Consider the following 18,812-nt stretch of genomic DNA (forward strand, 5'->3'; position numbering starts at 1 on the left):
TTACAGTGAGCAAATCTTAGCTATCATTTTAATTAAACGATGAGAGATAGAAAACATAAATAACTCCAGCCCTTAATGCGTCGCACTGTTTAGAATTCAGAGCAGAATTATGAAATAGCTGTGCTCATTAGTTTAATCTTCAAGACGACACTTTCGACTCAGCATAAATAAACATAAATAAACAGTAATACACAGACATCTGATAAGAAGTGTGTATTTTCTTATGGGTAAGTTTGTTTAAAAAAACAGACAAACTTTCAAACTCTCACATTTTTAATCTCCTATTAACTCCAATTTACTTATGTCACAAGAGCAGGTTACAGTTCCAATATTCATATTGAGAAATGTGATTAAATTCAGTTAAATAATAAGCAGAAATTATGTTCAACACAACAATTTGTTTGGATTCCAACTTTTTGTCCTTGACAGATGTTTAGTACAAACATCAGTATAAGACATATTTCATTTAGTAGTTAATAAAAAAAACATTTCCATTAATCCAAGTACTACTTACCATGGTTTTAGTTGTAATTATTTTTATTTATCCTTAATTAAATCAGGAAAAAAATAAAGTCCCATTGAGACTCTTTTGCCCAAGACAAACACGAAACAAATAAAAGATATTTACAAATTAATTAAACTAAAAACCGTGACATCTTCTGGGATCTGCCTCCAGTTCTTTAATTCCTATTAACTGAGATTAACTCACTAATCTTCAAGTCCATCTGCAGCTCATTCCATGCTTCAGGTGCAGAATTTATAAAAGACTCTTTTTTTTCTTCAGTTTCCCAGTTAATAAAATCACCATAAAACATATTAAGATAATAGATTTTTCAGCGTTGCCCTCATCCAATAATTAATTCATATAAATATTGCAATATATGCCAAATTATGAACATGTACGCACAGTATCTAGACTCTATAATACACTAAAGTACAAACACAAGACTTAAAATATTCCAAAAGAACCAAGAAGTTCCTATCTAAGAGATTAAAATGTGTACCAGTGTCTCCACAGCTGGGATTATTTATTAAAGTGGTCATACTTGAAAACACACCAGAATATACACATATGTAGGATGTAAAATATAAATGAAGATATTCCAAAAATATTACCAGGAAAAATGTATATACCATTTTTTGGACGTGGAAGTAACTCGAGGTCCAACATCCTATGTTTGTTGTGGAAACACCCAGAATTGTCGAACCATTCCACATCCGTGTAATATCACAGATATATAACATGCAAGGATATTTGTTAGATAGATTTTACGCTGTCGCTCGGTGTGGACGAACGAGTGAATGAACGAAAAAGACTGAGGAATTATTCAAAATAGGCAATAGAACCAACTTTTAAATACTCAGTAGTATAAAACTGTTACTTGGGATACAAACTCAGACGCTAACAACGCTCAATCATAATTCGCTGGGATTAACGTATTCCCCTCCTCGCCTGAGGCGGCGCTGCATCGAGAATTACAGAAGGAGGAGACGAGACAAACATTGAACAAGAAAACTTGCTCATCTGTTGGTTAATGCTGGGCAACTTTTGTTTCCTCCACATAAGAGCAAAACATGGAGCTGCATCAAATCCTATCAGCCTTGTTTTGTTTGTTTTTTTGTTTTATGTGAACATACGACACTTATACGCCACAACAATTGGCTCAGCCATTTTGCCCGCCTGTTGTTCTACACGCGCGTATGTTTTGGTTGTGTTGTACCCACAATGCCCTGCGTTGTAGTCCGCTTCCTGTAGATCTATGTTTTTAGGCGGACCAGAGTTTGCTTCTCTGGTACCAGATGCTGGAGGATCTTCTGTAGGTTTATTTTCAATAAAATGAGTCACTTAGACACTTCAGTGGCTTCTTCAAATTTAAGGCCTTCAGCCGCAGCTCGTCTCCTTGTTCCCCCGTAGGAGGACAAACGTTCAACATTCTCGTCTGCTTTGCCGATGATCAAAAAAAAATTCCTCCTCTACTGAAGCCTGTTATTGAAAGTGTACACACCGTACCTGTTCATCTACACAAGTACTGACCCTAAATTCCAACCCGGAGATTAAGGGCGGCCGTCTAATTACACGTTTCTGTGGAAAATAAGGTCTCGGAAAGTTCGATAGTACGCATGTTCACATAGGATTATAACACTCCAGGAACAGTTCTGTAAATCTGATAATTCATCTATAGAAATATACTGAGGGCTTTATGTCCTCTGACGTCTCTCCTCTTTCTCTCTGGGCTGTTCAAAGCTCTGCTTCAAGGCTCTAAAACCCTTAGGCGAACTGTAACTCAGGGCTAAACGTGCATCACATCTCCTCAGGTCCTTTTAAGAAGAGACAGAAAGACTGGAGATGCATTCAGGGCCATTTCTCTTCTTCTGCTGATGCACTGTACTGTAGAGGAGACACACACACACACACACACACACTCACTCACGCAGCCCAGCCGAGCAGCTCTCAACTCATTTTAGTATCTGTGGTTCCTGTTGATCCATGAAATGTCCTGTCTCTGGTGACTCTTCATATTTACTAATGTATTCCCCGCAGTATGAGGCTCCCCTCTCCGCGCTGTTTAGTTGGAAGATGGGGGTTTATAAATAATAGCGCCTGTCGACAAGCAGGGATGCACCGACCAGGTGTAGGAAGTTCATGCATGCGTGGACATCTCGTCCTCACCGCGGTTGTTGTCTTCAGCAGCCATTAAAGGAAAACGTCTCGCGTGCATTGTTTGTTCCACAGAGAGCAAAGCTTTCTCCGCCTCTCTGCTGTCTCTCCATCACAGCTGTCCCTTTTATTTCACTAAAAGCATCAGCAAAACACGTCACACTCGCTGTTTGTCTCATCTTCTGCAAAGTCACTTAACTTAGTGATTTAATCAGGCCTGGAAGAAACCTCTTATCTTAACAATCTGCTGTCATAAATTTTCCCCCGAAATCTCCTAAAGCAAATCTCCTCTTCACACAATTTGATTCCAACTTTTTGTCGCTGACAGATGTTTTAGCGTTTAAACGTGCACAGTATATTTCACACAAACATCAGTATAAGATTTAATTCAGTAGATTATGCAATTATTATGATTTTATCCTTAATTAAATCAGGAAAAATGAAGTCCCATTGAGACAAAAACAAAACAAATTACAAAAATACAAATTAATTAAACTAAAAACCGTGACGTCTTCGGGGATCTGCCTCCAGTTCTTTAATTCCTATTAACTGAGATTAACTCACACACTCACACATATTCTTCAAAGTCACTTAACTTAGTGATTTAATCAGGCCTGGAAAAACCTCTTATCTTAACAATCTGCTATAAATGTCCTTAAAATCTCCCTGATTATGACTAAACACACAAAACATGAGTAAAGCAAATCTCCTCTTCACACAATAATATATAATGTTAGAACGGTGGTTCCCAAAGACTGGGGTGGGGCCCACAGATGGGTCGCAGAGTTTTTTTTTGGTCCCCAAAGATAATTTTACTCGAGATTTTCCATCATGATGTCGTCTTCACAATATTTGTGACACTTTTTTAACAGAACTTCAAAATAAAAGTGTGTTTTTTGATAGGGAATGATATAAAGTTCACAATAGAAACTTATTTATAAGGCAAAACTAAGTCATTTTAACTTGTCTCATGTCTCACATATTTGAGATTTAAAACCTAATTTATATCAATTAACAACAGTTTTAATCCATAATTTTGGTAAAATGGTTCATAACACTTTCTCCTGTGGGACGACAAAGTCAGAAGAAATAATTTCTTCACAACTCTTCACACTTTAAACTCCCTTTAAATGTAATCGCGAGCATACACTTTTCAAGGATTAATTAAGATGCTGCTGTAAAGAATCATGCTGAGCAACTTAATAATTCACTTTGTAGTTCACTTGCACTCTGTACGCTGTGGTTGTCATGATGTCAGATCATTAAAAAAGAAACATATAAGTAAATCTTGAACACACAACCAGTGAATAAAAACATACATGTAATCAGTTCAGACAAAAGTCAACATGTTAGTTGTTTAAAAGGTTAGTTAATCAACTTCTTTTTGGTTCTACATGCTAAGTTTTGAGGATTTTTGTAGAAAACAAGTGGGGGTTTTTTCACAGGCAGAGTCACTGAGCCGCCAACAAGAAGAAACACAAAAGCTTTATGTTTTTATTCTTACTGTGACTCCCAAAAGTACCAGAAAAATTATGTTTCGTGCAAAAACATAGAGTTGCAGGAACTTTGTGGGGTTTTGGTGTGAAGATGTGTTAAAAAATGTATTAAATGTACATTTTGGTTAATAATTCAAGGTATTTGTTTTGTAAATAAATGATGGTGCCATATGTAACTGCATGCATTAGTGAAATATTTTTAATATATGACCTGAGGGCAAGAAATTCCTGTTTTTGTTTTTCTGTTGATTTCACTTTGAATGACAGTTAAAAAACAGTGTTGTTACTGGTTTAGATGGAGCTGATTTTAGTTATTGGCAACATCTCCTTCCTCCACTATTGCCAATTTGGGACAGAGAACCACAACCTCCTCCATAAAATTAACACACACACTGGCAAGCGTCGCCTCCAGCTGCTGCAGCTGAGGTGTTTCCAGGTCCAAACTCAGCGGAGAACTTGGATGCTAGTCTCAGTCCCAGTGGCATTCTGGTTGAGGAGAGTAAAAAAAAAAAAGAAAACGCAGGCAGCTTATCCCTCTGTTCTGGCAGGGCGCCTAAGTAAGATTCTTTTTTCTCAATTCTCCCCAGACACACCATCCTGAGAAGCCACTTTTTCCTACCACAGGAAGCCCAAGAGAACACTATAGGTAACAGTCTGACAGGAAAACTGAACCCTGGCCTTTTATATCCTGCCAGGTTTGAGAAGTTGGACATCACCCCTAAAAGCGCCCAGAAGATTAAGCCCGTTCTGGAGCGCTGGATGGCCGAGGCTGAGGCCCGCCACCGATCCGGCATGCAGAACCTGACTGAGTTTATCGGCAGCGAGCCTTCAAAAAAGCGCAAGCGGAGGACCTCTTTCACCCCGCAGGCGCTGGAGATCCTCAACAGCCACTTTGAGAAGAACACGCACCCGTCCGGACAGGAAATGACGGAAATAGCCGAGAAACTGAACTACGACCGCGAGGTGGTGCGCGTCTGGTTCTGCAACAAGAGGCAAGCGTTGAAAAACACGATAAAGCGCTTGAAACAGCCCGAGCTCGGCGTGGCCACACCACTGGACCCTCTCACCGATTCTCTAGAGGAGCTCCCGAAATGATCGAGCTCTCTGGACGACATTTGCAACGACAACAAAACAAAGAGTGGAGAAGTGGCGGCCGCGAGAAACGACGGAAAGTGGACGAACTTATCTTGACGCGAAAGGCGAAACGGACATGATGACGGACAGTCACGAGTGTGCAAATGAAAAACTTTTGTGTTGTCAGTGTGATTACCACAGTTGTGTAAATCAGTGATTCCCAAACACTGGGTCGGGACCCACAGGCGCGTCACGGGAGATGTTTTTGCGGCCCTCAACGACAACAAATTTGCCCCCAACCTTTTTTAGTTTAGATTAATGTGTATACGTTTTTTTAAAAAAAAAACATTCCTTGGAAATGATTCTGTTACCAACTCACAGTGATATTCAGGCTGTAATTATGCACTTATTTGAGATTTTGGGTCAAAGTTGTTTGCCGTCTTTAAAAAAAGTGGGTCCCCCGTGAAAAAGAAAGTTTGGGAAACACTGGTGTAAATGACCTTGCAAGGCAAAAACCAAAAACAGGAAAAAAGAGATTAATATGTGAGAATTATGTATAAAAAAAATAACAACAATAATAATAATAATAATAAAAAAAAAAAAAAATGATGTGCTGTTTCAAAGAGTTTTAGATTCTGGTCTCACACGGACCAGACTTCGCCCAAATTTTTGGTTCCTACGCGGAGGGATTTAGTAAAGAGATCATACCAAATCAAAACACTATTTACCAAAGTCTGTTGCATCTGAGTACTAAGAATAATTTTGTAATGTAAATGTGCTCTAAATTTTTACATTTGTACTGGCAAATCTAAGCTATATGTGTGAGGTCGAGTAAAACATTTTATCTTTGTCTCGCTTACTTTTTTCTTCATTGTTTGTATGTAAATATCTAAAACAACAACAAAAAAAAAGAAAAGAGAAAACTGCTGTCACCACACTTTTTTTTGGGGGGGGGGATAAAAATGATAATAATAATCATGATAATAGTAATTACCTTTGTTGTTAACTGATGGCATTATAATGTTGTTTGCCTCCGATTTGTGTTTCATCTGCAAATATTTTCAGTCACGGTGTAACTTTGTACAACTTTTACAGGTTATTTATTGACGCTGTGGTGCGATCGGAGGGAGAGAGAAACGGAGAATTGTCTTGTGATGATGAGGGGAAAGTTTCAGTGTCAGTTTTTGTTTTGTTTTTGGAGCTCCTGTGTCTGTATTCTGTTGCCAAAGCCTGATAGCCAAAGAACACATGTAAACATTCAAGCTCAAGGACTGAGGAAGATTTTTACCTTTTTATTTATTCCTTCTCACCACTTTCTCTTCCCTTTTTTTGTAATAGTTTTAATATTCAAATCAAGTTCAACACAAAAAAAACTGTTATGTCAATGTTTTGCTTTTGTTTTAAGGAAAAAGGGGTTTCTTTTAATCAAATGTGCAGCCTTGACTAAAATAAATGTTTTAGCCCTTAAGATAAATGACATTTTGCTAATATCACTGAAAATAACACATGTATTTACACAGAAACACCCTTTAATTGTGCCCTGAAAGGAAGTAAAACGTGTGGTTGAAGCCAAACGACTGAGCTCACTCCAGTTCAGCTGCTTTTATAACCTTTCTATTTTTAAACCTTTCTATTTTTCTTTCTATTCCTTGTTGCTTACAGTTAAGTTAAGTGAAACTCTACAATCAGTGTCTTTAATGAAGCTGTGTTTTCTCACATATGAACTGATTTCTGCCACAGTAAAGTGTTTACTTCACCAGATTTCTCGTAAAAGATCTCATGTATTTGTGATTCTTTTTTTTTAAATGTGGTTTGGGTTTAGATTAATTTATTTCCATGTGGTTTAAAAATGTTGCAGCGGCCAATGATTTAATGACTTGCACTCACAATCATTCAGGATTTGGGTAATTTCATGCAGCAATGTGATTAAAATAATAATGTAATGTCCAATAATGTTATAAATTATTATATTGTTGGTAGTGTTCAAAGGGAATCACTAATAACTGAAGACAATAATATTATAATAATATACAATAATGTACTTTTATTGCTACTAATGCTTCTGTAGCTAAAATATTAACACACACAGCCAATATTGTAATATCTTATATAATATTACATTTTTATTTGATTAAGTATTAAAAAATCTTAGATTATTGAGTCCATTAAAAAGGTTACATTATTGGCCTTTATTACAGTAAAACCTAAAGAAATACTACATTATTTGCTTTTATTACAGTGAAAACTATAGAAATATTACATGAAAAATATTACATTATTGATTTTTATTACATAAAAATACTAAAAGAAATTACATTATTGGCTTTTATTACAGTGAAAACTAAAGAAATATTACATTATTGGCTTTAATTACATTGCAAACTGGATAAAATATTACATTATTGCTTTTATCACATTAAAAACTAAAGAAATATGACATTATTGGCTTTTATTACAGTGTAAACAATAGAAATATTACATTATTGGCTGCTACAAATGTCAATAATTCAGAGAAAAACCTCCCAAACTGTCACTATAAATATTTGGCTTTTGCAAAAACCCCCATAAGAAAAGGGGAGAAAGGGGGAAAAAAGGGAATAAATGTCACATTTCAGAACAAGTGAACTTGAAATGTTATTTCATTGATTCTGAATCATGTGTGTGTTCATGTCACGCCCGTGTGCACTGTTGTCATGTAAGAAAATACATTTACACCAACGTATGTTACTTTTATTTGTTTTATTTTGAAGAGGGTCGTCTTGGCACGAGGGTGACGTCATGTCTGAGGAAGCAGCAGAGGATCAGTTTATGACATTTAAGCTGTAACCAAAACCAAAAAAGAAGAAAGAAAAAGCAAAAGCAAATGGAAGACGACGCATAAAGAAGTTACTTTAACGCCTTTGCTCAACTTTTCAATGCTGGACCAAAGCTCTATCGTTATGCACATTGTACAGAGAAGTAGATTCACGGTATTGACAATCTTTTAAAAAAAATAAAAATTCTGAGATTAAAAATAATAATTGATGAGTATAAATGTACAGTCCAGGATTTACCTCAGTAAACAGCAGGTGAGGAAGACAAAAAAACACCTGCACTATGTCGTCCACCTCCAACAAGGAGAGACACAGAGCCAGGCTTGTGTTTTATTTACTATTATTATTATTATTATCAGTGTTATTATTATTATTATGGGACACATGATTGTTCTGTTTTTGTGAGACCACATGTTTTTCTTTCCCCGTTGTCGTCATCGTTGTTGTTTTTCTTCTCTCGTCCACATGTGTAGATCCACGTTAGAGGAGAAGGAGATTACCACAGTGTTGCTCTTAACCCAGATTAAAACGGTTTTCTTTGTCACTTCTTTATTCATTTATTTATTTATTTGAGGACTTTTCTGGACATTTGACTGCTTTGACGTTTTTGTTGTTTTGATCGCTGAAGAACTTGAAACCAAAGCTGAAGAGTCTGCAGAGGTTGGTTTTCTCTTCTTTATTTTTTTTCCTTTTTTTATCGACTGAAAACTGTACTTAATATATAGAGCAATATCTGTTTGGTCATTTAAAGCAGCACTTTGTGTATTTCTTAAATAAAAAACGTTAAAAAAAAGGTGGGGGGGTGTGTGAAGTCTGTCACATTGATTTGTACCATAATTAGTAATAAACAATTAAGTTTGACGAGGCTTGTGTTGTCGTTTTATGTGTTTTTTTACAGGTACAGTGTGAAATGTGTCATTTGTGAGCGACTATAAAAACACGATGTGAATATTAAAGGCTCATTCTTTAGCAGTGAACATAAAATCAACTCATAATCAATAAAAAAATCAAGTATAATTATTTTATCTTCAATATCAGCCAAATGGCAATGTTTTCACCTATATTTTACACACAACACTAAGCTAGAAATGTCCCTAAGATAAAATCCAAAGCAATAACTGTAATAAAATAATTGAGGTTTATACAGTATGTTAAACATTTATTTAAATATTTAGTCCATTTGAAACCACTGCTTTATTTTATTTTACCGTTGGTAATCAGTTTCTTCATGGTCAAATAAGGTAATTAAATGTTGCTGGTTAAACTATAACTATATTATTGTTAAACTGTAACTATAATTACATAAATGAATGACATCATCTGCGATTAACTATTAGTAGCTGGTTTATTATTCCAAATTATTAAATTAAATTAAATTAAAATAAATTAGGTTAACCCATATACATACTGCACACAGAAGTGCATCAACCACTCCTGTGTGCAGTGATTTGAAACTTATTAAACAAAATACCTGAAATAAACTTGAAACAGGTGATTAGTGCTAAAAAATAAAAAACTCCTTTAAAACCATCCATAAAGAACATTTTATTTAACGTGTATTCATTAGAATGTACTGCAGGCAGCCAGCAGGGGGCGAGCAAGATGTTTTTACCGCTTCAACTTTTTGTGAGGTCCAAAAAAACGGTATCTTTGTGAGGACATTTGACCTAGTGGGAACATTTGTCTGGGCCCCACAACTTTAAGGGCTTTTTCGGGGTTAAGACCTGGTTTTAGGGTTAGGTTTTAGGCACTTTTTTTGCAATATGGAGTATTTGCTAGCCGAGAAAAATAAATGCACTTTATATGAATCCAAAAGGAATATATAAGAAATTAATTTACAAAGACAGAAAGAAAACTAAACACATTTGTGAGTCAGTGAGTTGTCATGGTTTTTTTTTATTTCTATATTTCATTGAAGGACAAGGTTTTTTCAATTTCAGTTTTTCGTTATTTCGTTTTTATTGACAATAATAATATTGGTTCTCGCTAAACTATAAAAAGTAACACATAAGTGTGTGTGTGTGTCTGGTATTCCTTATGTTGTGGGGACCTAAGTCTGCTTAAAAAGTCACATTATGGAGACAAAAATCAAGTCCCCTTAACGTAAATGATTACATTTTAAGGTGAGGACATGTTTTGAATCTAGGATGAGGTCAGGGTCAGATTAGGCTTAGGGTCAGGATTAGGTTAGTAGTAATTATGGTTAGAGTAAGTCTCCATGTAAGTTAATGCAATGTCCTCTGAAGTCAGTGTGTGTGTGTGTGTGCGTGTGCGTGCGTGTATGTGTGATCTAAGGTAAAGACGGACGTGTGGGTCAAAAGTCTGAGCGATGCACAAAAAAAGCACGACTGACTTCTCTTTTCATCTTTTCAAGCTTTTTTTTAAATTGAGAGCATCAAATAAAATCTAAAATAAATCTCCCACACAAGTCACACCTGAGTGCAAGTTCAATCCCAAACCTCCATGTTGCGGGTGACACACACTTATTTGACCCCCATGACCTCTGGTTGGTCGACAGAGGAGCGAGGTTATTTGACGCGTTGTAATGCGAGAGAAGAAGAAGGAGAGCCACGCGTACGTACAATGCGTTGGTGTTTATTCAGATTTCCTCGGGGGTCAGTGGAGAAGAATACGTGTCAGGTTTGCTTCCCATCAAAGCTTCATGTGTTTGCCTTCGCCCAAATAACAACGAGACAAGTGTAAAGAAGACGGAGAAATATATAAATAAAGCGCGGAGAAAGCCTTTTGAAACTAAACTCAAAAGTTTTGACGCAGCTTCCCTGCTCCGTGATGTGCCTTTGAAAAAAAAGAAACGGGAGCGGGCTGTTGAAAAGAAAGTAGTAAATAAATAAATAATAATAATAAAAAGCAGAGACAACATAAATTATTAACATTAGACTGAGAACTGATGTTGGAGATGCTTTTTCGTCTTCCTTTCAGCTCCTTCTCTTCTTCCCCCTTCATTTAAAAACCCTGGATGTATTTTTTTGAGCGATGATGGCTGAGGTGGCGTCTTTTCATGTTCTTTTGTTTTTCCATCTGCTGTCTTCTGCCATTAAAAGTGTAATTGTGCAGAAACAGACTCTGACCCATATCTGTTTTCTAAAACTGTTTGTTTTCTGTTTCTGATAAAAGTTTGCTTTCTATTCTCTCTCACACACACACAAACACACACACACACACACACACACACACACTGGTTTCCATGACTTCAGAGGACATTGCATTGACTTACATTCATTTCCTGGAGACTTACTATAACCTTAACCAGAATTACAACAAACTTAATCCTAATCTTAACCCTGATCCTAACCTTAATCTACCCTGACCTCATCCTAACTTCAAAACATGTCTTCGCCTTAAAATGTATTGTGGGGACTTGATTTTTGTCCCCATAATGTGACTTAGGTCCCCACAACATACGGAATACCAGGTCACACACACACACACACACACACACACACACACACACACACACACATAATGCATTCCCTAGTACCTTACCTTAACCCTAACCCTAACCGTAACCCTGGGAACAAAATGTCCTCACAAAGATAGGTTTGTATGTTTTTTTAACTTCAACCCTATCCTTAAACTTAACCAGTTAATCCACAACCCTAACCTTAACCGAACCACATTTCAAATCTTAGGCCATGGTTTTAGTCTCCGTGAGGACTACTGGTCCTGACAGGGTCAGTGTTTATGCTGGAAAAGGTCCTAAATGTATGTAATGAGTACGGGGTATGAGCACTTCCACATTGGCTTCACTTTCCTCAAACAAGGACTACACGCTCATTATTTACATGCAGTTACTGGCAAAACTTCTCTGCAGTAATTTCACATGTAATACAGGCTTAAACGGCCATTTAATCAAATAAAAATGTACATATAGCTGGACACCAAACACAAGTGAGACCCTTTCTGTTGCTTTACAGCAGACTCACAAACGGATAAGACAGAATCGCAGCGAGAAGCTCTGTTCAAAGACGCACTGCGTGTTTGTTTCAGAGTTCAGAGCAGATATATCAGAGCGGCGTACACTCGTTTGAGGGCTCACATCCAATCCTTTATGGTGTTTTCTAGTAGAGACAATCACACAGTAAAGACCAGGTTTGATCTCTGAATCGTTCTTCCAGGAGCAGCTGGGGTCTTTGTGCAGCGAGTCCTCCTCTTTGTGTCCCTCCGTGTGTCTTTTCTCCCTAAACAGAATCACAGTAAACTCTCCTTTAGCCTCCCCCGCCAAACTGTCTGACTTGTAGAAATAAAACATTGTCCCGCTTTCGACCTGCAGCCTCCTGAAATAGTCCCGCACTGAGGAGAGTGAGGCCGCATGGAAATATTATGACATGTCTGCGCTCCAAATGGATTATGTTTCAATATCAGTGAGGACACAGAAACGGAGAGGTGGAGGGAGAGAGTGCATGTGTTGGATGCAGATGGTTTGAAATTGCTGCCTTTGTTTTCAATCAGGCATGAAGCATTCACTTTCCTTATCGTTCAGACAATGCGCCGGTGCGCGGTGGGGCTGATGTTCTGGGTAAATGAACTGTCTGTGTATCCCTCACCCTTCGCTCCTCCGCCGTCTTGTTTTCACTTCCTCCTCAAGGTTGAGATGTTGGTACAGCGTTCTGCACACCCAGATGCCTCTTGAGGTGCAATTACCAAATCCTCACATGCAATCGAGGTCAGCCATGCATATGATCCCTTTTGCTTTTCACTGTGTGGTCTTCGTCCCCCCCATCCCCCCCCCATCCCCTCCCTCTCTCTTTTTCCAGCGTTATTAGCAATGACACAGTGTGAGGTATTCGCAGGTAGATGAGTTAATAGCCCGGGTCTTTACAGAGACACCTGTCTGGCTTTCATCAGCCTGTAGCCCATTTAACTTTACAGCAGCCTGGCTGTTGACCTGTGATGTCTCTGTTTGCACGACCACAGGGGTGAGAGTGTAAAACGCTCTCGTTCCGCTTTCAACCAACCTCACACAAACACAGTGTGGATTTCAATAATGTTTGGGGTTTGACATTAGCAGTAAAAGCAGCAAGAAGACCCGGGGGTTTGTGACCTGGTCGGAACAAGGGCCTTTCTGCAGGGAGTCTGTATGTTCTCCCTGTGTGTGCGTGGCTCCAAAAACATGCAGATTTTGGGAATTAGGCAAATTGAGCACTCTATATTGACCATGTGTTTATGTGTCCCTGTGATGGACTGGCAACCTGTCCAGTTTGTACCCTGCCTTTCACCCTATAATCAGCTGGAAATGGCACCAGTGACCCCCGTGACCCTCACGTGTAGGATAAAATGGTAGAAGATGAGGAAGTGAGAGTGCTTGTGTCTACGGGATCTTAAGAATCACCATGAGACAGTGTTTTCCAAATGGGAAAATGAAGTTTGTAAACTGCTCACTCGCTCACCAAAGTCCCATAGAGAAAATTAGCATTTTAAGGCTCACAGGGACACAGGAACTCCTCCTCTACTGCTGCCCTGTTTGGTCATTTGTGTCATTTAAGTAGACAAACCGAACAAAGGATATTTGAAGTGATAAATGGAGGCAGCAGTGGATTAACACCTCCTGCGTTGCCATGATGTAAAATTGCATGATTTTCTCTCAGCGGTTTAACTTCACTTTCCAGACAATAAAAAGTGTCTAACAGCAAAGACAAGCAGCAAACACATTCTTTAAGTATCATAGACTTAAGCTGCTGTACATGTGATTTGTTCCGTTGCATGCAGCCATGTTGTAAGTGTTCATGTTCTCAAAGGCAACGTCAGTGCTGACGAGGTGTTTTATCACATTACAGATAAAAATCTCAACTCCAGAACGGTGTCACTTTCAACCAGGCTCCTATTATATGACACCAGCTGTCACTCACATTGGTGTCCACTCATATGTGGCATATTTTACCATCTGTTTTCCTCAAAATGGGAACATAATTTATTTATTTAAATCGACATTGACATCTATCGGCGAAGACTTGCTTTAGGATAATGTTGACTAATGTTGTGAATCAAGTGAGACGTGCTGTGATATAGTCAGGGTACATATGTGACTCTGTCACAGCCTGAAATGACGGATTATGAGATGGAAAGTGAAATGGTTTCCTCTCTTGTCATCAGGTAGTTTGTACACAGTGCCTCTCTCTCTCTCTCATGCACGGGTCATCACAGCTTTAAGAGTCAGAGGAAAATAGCCGTCCCTGCCCTCCATCATCCTCTCATTGCGCTGACCTCTACACAACAGTGTGGTCTACTTATGGCACATGCGGAGAGATGCAGAGAAAGAAGGGGTGGAACGGCGAAAAAAGAGAATGATTGCATATCTGAAGGCATCAAGAGAGCAGATATGGATGGCAGAGGAGTGACATGGTTGGACACATCTTGGCTTTCTTATTAGTGAGGACCTGTACAGACACTTTGAGCTTTTTTTTATAGGGGCCATGATGAAACCCCTCACCGTGCATGTGTGGAAAATGGCCAGGGGAAATCACAGATGAGAATCACTCAAAGACAGGGAGATGTCAACAGGCCCATAATGATAGCTGATGGCCTCAGAACACTCTCCTTTTCCCTCTCAGCCTCACCTGCCCAAGTCACACTATACTGGAAAACATAATTAGAGGTAAAACAGAGAGACGGAAGCTTTATCTCTGTGTTTTCTGTAAGCAGTGCTCTTTGTTTTATCCATCTGGGAGTCCTTTTTTTCTCCCCCTCCTTCCCAATCTGTCTTTCACTTCTTGGAGAGAAGGAGGAGGAGGAGGAGGAGGAGAGCTCCCTCTGTGAGATGCCAAGGTGCTCCCAGTCCATTGTGCTGCTGGCTGTCAGGTTAAATTAGGGAGTACAGGCTCCGTGAGTGTAAAAAAATCAATACTTGATGGAAGATTGCTCCCCGGAAAATCTGTTTTGATTCCAGGATTAATTCTTGACCAAAGGCTCCAGCAAAATGACATGCCATTAGCCTGAAAATGAACACATTCTGCAGTGGAAATTGGATGGAAATGTGTCAGGTGATTGCCCCAGCTGTTTGTTTTTTGACTCTTTGAGCGAAGGGGACTGAAGGTGTGGCTGCCAACGAACGAGGCCTCCGAAGCAGAGTCCATTTCCAGAACAGAGACAACTCCACCGTGGCCTCTCTCTGAGTATTCTCAAGGCCATTGTTGTCCAGCTTCTGCAAATGCATTCCACCAAGGTGAAATGCATTTGCTCGCCATCCGCTCTCTCTCTCCCTCTCTCTTGTGCTTTCATGGCATGAGGAATGAGAAAATCTGAAAATAAAACAAGAAGAACACCCACCACCACCTCCACCACCTCCCACTGTTTACTCTACAGAGAGAAAAGGAGAGTGAGATGCCTTATTGATGAGTGGATAATGTGTTTGTCATCATGGATGACATTTTCTTTTCCTTCTCTTTTTAAAACTTTATCACTGGACATTGATGTGAGCAGCCACGGTGTTCAGGCTCTTCATATTTGTGTGAATGTTCAAAAAAGAAAAACTACAAGAGACATGAATTCTGTTATTATTTTTCTGTGCATTTTTTATTTCTTGTCTGAATATGATTATTTTCAATAAGCATATTGAAAATAACACTATTTTTTCTCAGATAGGTAGATAGATAGATATCTGCAAAAGAGAAATAGATAGACAGACAGACAGACAGAACCTTTAATAGACCCTTGTAAATTTTACTATGAAACTTTGGCGCCCCCTTCTGGATAACAAATATCATTACTAAATAACTAAATAACTAAATAGTGGTTGTTAAATGTGAGCGCACTTGCTGACTTAGATATTACACTTTGCAATATACATGGATAGCAAAGGTATTATTTGTTTACTCATGGAATTGGACATAATTCTACACTGCATTGCCGTGGCTGGATCACGTGACCTGAAATTCAAATGTACATTAGAAACATTTAAAATGAATAAATTAGGAAATATTTGTAGACATGTATTCAAAAATAGATGTATACAGACAGAGTTAGATAGTATTGCCAGTGTGTTGTGCGTCTGAGCGGTACACACTCCGAACCAGTAGATGGTGTTATGCACCTTTTTTTTTTTTTTTTTTATTAAAGAAAAGGAAATGGCGCTGTTTGATGACGTCAGTACATCAGGTCGTGAACGTGAGTTGGTATTGATGCTCGCTCCAGTTGCCTCAGGAGTAACAACAGCACTCTCTTATCTTTATAAACGTTTTATATTTGTTTTATTTCTGTTAGAAGGTGACGATGTCGTGGCTTAAATCGGTTAAATCACACAGTAGTGAGGACGTGTTTGACGAGAACGCGGACGAGCTCACAGTGCAGCGTAGAGAGTGGACCACCAACATGAAGAGGAGGCTGAGGGTAAAGCTAATGTAGCTCCACATGTCTGTTTACTCTAAAATAATAATAATAATAATAATAATAATAATAATAATAATAATAATGATAATAATACTCTATAATACTCAATCCTAATCTGTCTGTCTCTTCATTCTCATAATCCTGTGAGGAAATACCTTTGACAGAGGTCAGTGTTCAGACTGTAAATCTGAGTGTGGCAAGAAAGGTTTCTGTTGGAGATAGTTAGTTTGTTTTTGGTATTTAGTGGTTGGTTTGTTCGTAAATAGCATAGTTCTTATTTCTACCTATTGGTTTACTGACTCTGGTAGCCCGGCACAAGAATTCCTATGACTCTGGACTGTGTTTGTTCTCAAATGAAAAGTGAACATCTTGATTTTTTAAACCTATTCAGTACTTTCTTTATGCATACGTTTGTTAATTGAATTGCTGGTTGTTGTTTTTATAGCATGTGTGAGATTTTGTTATTTTACATGATTGGTTTTGGCATTACATAAGTTAGAAGGATGACTGGTAAGGGACCAGAATGCACCACAGCGAGAGAGGAGGACATGGATTGTTGCTTGATTTTTGGACAATAAAACCACACAAAATGGCAATAACCTGGACATTAAGTATATTTTGCCTGTGTCATAATCATGGTCCATTAGTGGTTTTTGAATAAGTTGTTAAGCTGCTGTGAGGCAGAGAGAGACAGAAAGGGAGAGGGAGCAGGACTGTAGCTAAACCAGCTCTGTGTTTAGCCACAAAATGGTGGTGAGTCTGGGGTGACAAAGTCAGAAAATAGCTTCACAGGCAGATTACTTTGTTCACAATACAGATATGCTATTTATATTACTTCATATTAGAAAGTTTCAGATGTATTTGTGTTACCTGCATGCTTACTATTTAATACCTTTATTTCTTTATTGTATCTTATTGTGCAATGGACAGGATGGTTATGTAGATGGAGCTGATGCTGGTGAAGAGCTTGCACTTCAACTTGGTTTCAACCAGGGTTACAAGGAAGGAGCAGCTCAGACTGTTTCTGTGGGCCGTCTCAAAGGCATCGTGAGGTAATCTTATCATATGGTCTAACACATGAAATGTATTCAGTTCAATCGTAATAGATTTTAATAATACAATAATAGCAGCACATTTTTTTATTTGAGAAGCTAGACGTAGCCAATGTTTGGTACTTTTGCTTGGCAAATTACAAATTAGGTAAATAAATAGGCAATCTTGGTGTATATTTATTAATCTGAAGAATGTAGTGTTGCAACTCTCAAAAAACACTGGTAAAAAGACAAGACTGAGTATGTGGTACAAAAATAGGGGAAAAACATCAGCATATCATGTCATTTATATTCTATTTTTCATATTTAAATGACAACCATCCTCTGAGTAAAATTTAGGTGTGTTGCTGGAGGTGTTTTATGATCAGGTTTTTAGAGAAATACGTAGTGTTATTTGTTTGTTGTTGTTCCATTTTGCCATGTTTTTGTCCATTTACACAGAAACATCACGAGTCTCTGTTGAGTCACTCCAGGCCCAGTCCCTTCCCTGTGCCATTGTATCTAACACTGTTGCCTCTTTGTCTCTTTGCAGTGCTATATGGTGCTGGTGCCAGATCCAGCATCCAGAAAACCCTGTCCCAGCCTCTGTGACTGACCTCCTGCAGCAGGTTTCACAGCATGAAGATAAAATCACAGAAGGCATCAGAAAGGCTATGGAGAATCCTCCTCCCAGTGTGAGTGATGTCTCAGAAATCATGGAGGATCTGGAAGTAAAGCAGGTAGATTCTGGCTGTAGTGGGGAGAGCTGTGAAGAGACGGACTGCTGTAAGAGAGGAGAAAATATGGAACTGGATGATTGTTGCCAGCCACAAAAACTCTGTTCAGGGACGACTGACCACTATTTCTGCTCAGATGAAGGTCTACACCTCCTCGTGCAGCGTTGCATGGATGTAGTAGCAGAGCTGGAACTGCCACAGGAGCTTGTCAGTCATATACAGGAGCTTGAGAAGTTATAATGACTGATGTCAGGGACCAAAATCACACTAAGAAAGGATTATACTTGAACAGACACATGAAGAGTGAATCAAAACAGTGTTGACTTTTTAAAGGGTTCAGTGTGTAAGAATAATTGACCGCAATGGTCTCAAAAAAGGACTCCTTCCGTTCCTAAGCACGTCATGGAACTATGGTCACCTTAGCATACAAGAAAGGATGTCTTTCTTCGTCACATGTGGAGTAAGCTTATCCTAAGGCTACAAAAACTATTTTGATTTAAAGCCATTATACAAATGTACATGTACACGTGGTGTATTCAATTTTTACCAATATATGCTTCTAATGCACTTTTCCATTATATAGTTCTAGCCCTACTCAGCTCGACTTTCTAACTGATCTACAGTTCGACGTTGTTCAGTTTGATTCTTGTGTCGGATGT

At 38.4% G+C, this 18,812-nt stretch overlaps 2 protein-coding genes across 2 annotated transcripts in view; both read left to right on the plus strand.

Annotated features, from left to right (window-relative positions):
• The window catches only part of pou6f2 (POU class 6 homeobox 2), a 77,321-nt gene extending 71,576 nt beyond the window's left edge, over positions 1 to 5,745 (plus strand). Inside the window, exon 10 of the mRNA XM_044032176.1 lies at positions 4,743 to 5,745. Within this exon, the coding sequence (XP_043888111.1) occupies positions 4,743 to 5,250 (508 nt within the window). The 3' untranslated portion in view covers positions 5,251 to 5,745. The remainder of the gene's footprint in view (positions 1 to 4,742) is intronic.
• A 10,388-nt stretch (positions 5,746 to 16,133) lies between these two features.
• On the plus strand, positions 16,134 to 18,812 carry otulina (OTU deubiquitinase with linear linkage specificity a). Its single transcript, XM_044047867.1, has 3 exons — positions 16,134 to 16,385; positions 17,316 to 17,437; positions 17,970 to 18,812. The coding sequence occupies exons 1-3, from the start codon at positions 16,269 to 16,271 to the stop codon at positions 18,391 to 18,393; spliced, it is 663 nt and encodes a 220-aa protein (XP_043903802.1). The 5' UTR covers positions 16,134 to 16,268; the 3' UTR covers positions 18,394 to 18,812.

This window comes from Solea senegalensis, linkage group LG1, assembly GCF_019176455.1.
Source record: "Solea senegalensis isolate Sse05_10M linkage group LG1, IFAPA_SoseM_1, whole genome shotgun sequence".
Taxonomy (NCBI): domain Eukaryota; kingdom Metazoa; phylum Chordata; class Actinopteri; order Pleuronectiformes; family Soleidae; genus Solea; species Solea senegalensis.

Excerpts from the sequence above, each read along its gene's own strand:
- otulina (XM_044047867.1), top strand. The coding sequence starts at position 16,269 with ATGTCGTGGCTTAAATCGGTTAAATCACACAGTAGTGAGGACGTGTTT. Across the intron at positions 16,386-17,315 it reads ACATGAAGAGGAGGCTGAGG|GATGGTTATGTAGATGGAGC; the intron begins GTAAAGCTAATG and ends TGCAATGGACAG. Across the intron at positions 17,438-17,969 it reads CGTCTCAAAGGCATCGTGAG|TGCTATATGGTGCTGGTGCC; the intron begins GTAATCTTATCA and ends GTCTCTTTGCAG.